Source organism: Rhagoletis pomonella, unplaced genomic scaffold (assembly GCF_013731165.1).
Source record: "Rhagoletis pomonella isolate Grant_MI unplaced genomic scaffold, Rhpom_1.0 Rhpom_scaffold_00007, whole genome shotgun sequence".
Lineage (NCBI taxonomy): Eukaryota > Metazoa > Arthropoda > Insecta > Diptera > Tephritidae > Rhagoletis > Rhagoletis pomonella.
Genome location: NW_023458561.1, coordinates 61,916,557 through 61,919,381, shown reverse-complemented (window position 1 = coordinate 61,919,381; position 2,825 = coordinate 61,916,557). Strand labels below are relative to the sequence as shown.

The 2,825-nt window shown below is 39.6% G+C and overlaps 3 protein-coding genes across 8 annotated transcripts in view; 2 read left to right on the top strand and 1 right to left on the bottom strand.

Moving 5' to 3' along the window:
• Positions 1–2,825, bottom strand: part of LOC118743278 (proteasome subunit alpha type-6) — a 70,077-nt gene that overhangs the window by 787 nt on the left and 66,465 nt on the right. For 3 of the 4 annotated variants that reach the window (XM_036475860.1, XM_036475862.1, XM_036475861.1), the window contains exons 4-5: positions 2,582–2,737; positions 2,078–2,521 (exon numbers count right to left, since the gene is read on the bottom strand). The exons of the other annotated variant lie outside the window; for it this stretch is intronic. In XM_036475860.1, coding sequence (XP_036331753.1) covers positions 2,196–2,521; positions 2,582–2,737 — 482 coding nt within the window. In that variant the 3' untranslated portion in view covers positions 2,078–2,195. Of the gene's footprint in view, positions 1–2,077; positions 2,522–2,581; positions 2,738–2,825 lie in introns of those variants that run through there. 4 annotated transcript variants of the gene reach the window in all.
• LOC118743267 (mucin-19) overlaps positions 1–2,825 on the top strand; it is a 207,705-nt gene that overhangs the window by 165,732 nt on the left and 39,148 nt on the right. The window lies entirely within an intron of this gene.
• LOC118743270 (deoxyribodipyrimidine photo-lyase-like) lies at positions 60–1,955 on the top strand. Its single transcript, XM_036475849.1, has 3 exons — positions 60–1,124; positions 1,190–1,624; positions 1,700–1,955. Exons 1-3 carry the CDS (start codon positions 116–118, stop codon positions 1,849–1,851), a joined length of 1,596 nt encoding a protein of 531 aa, XP_036331742.1. The 5' UTR covers positions 60–115; the 3' UTR covers positions 1,852–1,955.

The window sequence follows — 2,825 nt, the reverse complement described above, 5'->3', positions numbered from 1 at the left end:
GTATATTTGGGTAATCCCTCAAGGTTTCGAGGATAATCGTAACAATACATATCCATTAACAGGAATAAGCTCATTTTCTTAGGAAGTGTCTACGCTAGTTTTTACCAACGATAAAATGAAGCGTACAATGAGTAAAACTTCCAATGAGATTCATGGCATAAACTCAAATCCATCTTCCAACGAAAGTGATGACGATGAGACGAGTGACGTAGAGGCATTCGATCATACTCCAAGCAGCGAAACCGATAAAAGAACGTCACACATCATATCACCAAGGTCTCTCCAACAACGCCGTTTGGACACCGCAAGGAGCATTTCCGAATTTCATTTCATCAAAAAGCGCGTTCGTGTACTAAGTTACGAAAATAAAGTAAGTGAATCTCGTTGTGGAGGTGTTCTCTATTGGATGTCACGGGACGCACGCGTTCAAGATAATTGGGCATTGCTATTTGCTCAACGTTTGGCACTCAAATTCGAACTACCATTTCTAATTGCGTTTTGTCTCATTCCTGGTCATCTGAACACTACACTGCGACAGTATGAATTCCTAATGGGCGGTTTGGATGAAGTAGAATGCGAATGTCGAAAACTTAGCATTCCGTTTCACTTATTAATCGGCCAAGTCGATGAGCGCTTGTCAGAAATGGTGCGCTTGCACAACATTAGTGCAGTCGTATGTGATTTCAACCCGTTGCGTGAAGCACAGCTTCATGTGGAAAATGTAAAAAAAGCGCTGCCAGTAGATGTTCCATTTACCCAAGTCGATGCACACAATGTGGTGCCGCTGTGGGTAACATCAGATAAACAGGAATTTGTACCTTTCTTTATGCGCCGAAGAATTAACTCGAGACTGGAGGCATTCCTTACTGAATTTCCACCAGTAACAAAGCATCCTCACAATAAATGTGTGATGAATAGCTGCATATCTGTGGATTGGAAGGCGATTCTATCTAAGATTCAGTGCGATCGCTCGGTGAAAGCAGTAGAGTGGGCAAAACCAGGTTATCGTGCGGCATGCTTGCAGCTACAAAGCTTTTGTACGAAACGTTTACGTCTTTATAACGAAAAACGCAACGATCCTACCATAGATGCGCAGTCTGGACTGTCGCCATGGTTTCATTTTGGTATCGGAATTAGGATGTAGTTTCATAAAATGGCTTTTACTTAATAGTTATAAATTGGGTTTCAGGTCAAATTTCTGTACAGCGTTGTATTCTTGAAGTGATGCGCTACACCTCAAAATTCAAAGCATCTGTAGAGGCGTTTTGCGATGCAGCTATCATTTATAGAGAGTTGGCAGACAATTTCTGTTATTATAATGAAAATTATGACAATCTAAAGGGCCTATATGGCTGGGCGATTAAAACACTCGATGAGCATCGCACAGATGAGCGCAATCCTTCTTACACTCTTTCCCAATTCGAGCAGGCCCACACACATGATGATCTTTGGAATGCGGCACAGATTCAATTGGCAAATGAAGGCAAAATGCATGGTTTTCTACGCATGTACTGGGCAAAAAAGATACTTGAATGGGCTGCTACGCCGGAACAAGCCTTAGAAATTGCTATCTACTTGAATGACAAATACAGTTTAGATGGACGGGATCCAAACGGCTATGTAGGTAAGTTTATACTCAGTTACTATGGAATGAGGTACTGGCCGGCGGAAATTATTTAATTAGAAATTATCGTTCCAGGTTGCATGTGGGCGATTGGTGGCTTACATGATGGAGGCTATCGTCCGAGGCCAATCTTTGGTAAAGTACGTTATATGAATTACAAAGGTTGTCAACGAAAATTTGATATGGCTGCCTTTGTGGCGCGCTATGACGCTGAAGTACATGAATAAGTGGTAAGGAAATAGCTTTGATTGGCTGTTAAGTTTTTAAAACTAATCAATAGATTATGCAGCACATAAAATGTCTGGCTGATTTAAATTTAAAATATAATAAAAAGCACGAATTTAAAAAAAAAAGTATTTTGCAAAATTAAATTATAAGCCCAACCGCTTGTGTGAGAATTTCCTGATCTTAACATTTAACCTGCCAGTTTTCCAGCTTCTGTTACGGTAGATATATCTTTCATAGCTTTTCAGATTATAACGCCATTTTTATTTTGGTCATATTAAAAAAGATGACATCTCCAATTAACCAAAATCTTAACTTATGAAATGTATAAATTAATTTCCCCGAACTAATCCTTCTCTGCAATTTTTGTCAAGTGGTCCTCAATTTCCTTTTCATCTAGCACTGTAAATTGTGGGGAATCCTTTGTGACAATACCGATTTCGATACCATTTGGCTTGAAATCAACTTGAAGAACTTGGGACAGACATGTAATGGCTAATTGTATTACTTTCTCTGTAGATAAATCACTCTTAAATTTCTTTTCCAAGTAACTCCTGGCATCTTGTTGCTTAACACCGACTGCGACAGCTTTTACACCACAGTAATAACCGGCAGGATCTGTCTTATACACAGCAGGCCCCAATTCGTCATCATAGGCAATAAGCACCATACCTAAAACGCATAATACATTTCTTAAAAGGTATGTACACAATTTGGGCAGTGGTTACTTACTGCATGCTAAAGGGCGCATTTCAGCGTTCTGAGTATAGACTTGATTAACATCTGCTATGCGGCGACATAAGACATCTACTGGAATATCATAGCCGAATTTGTAACGAAAGTTGGCCGCTTCATAACGCGCTTTTTGCACTTGGGACCGGCTATCAGCTGCAGCATAACAAATTAGCTTTGATATATAGATATTGGATTTTTTTTTCTTTTGTTTATAAACTTACCAATGCGCCCAGTCATTACG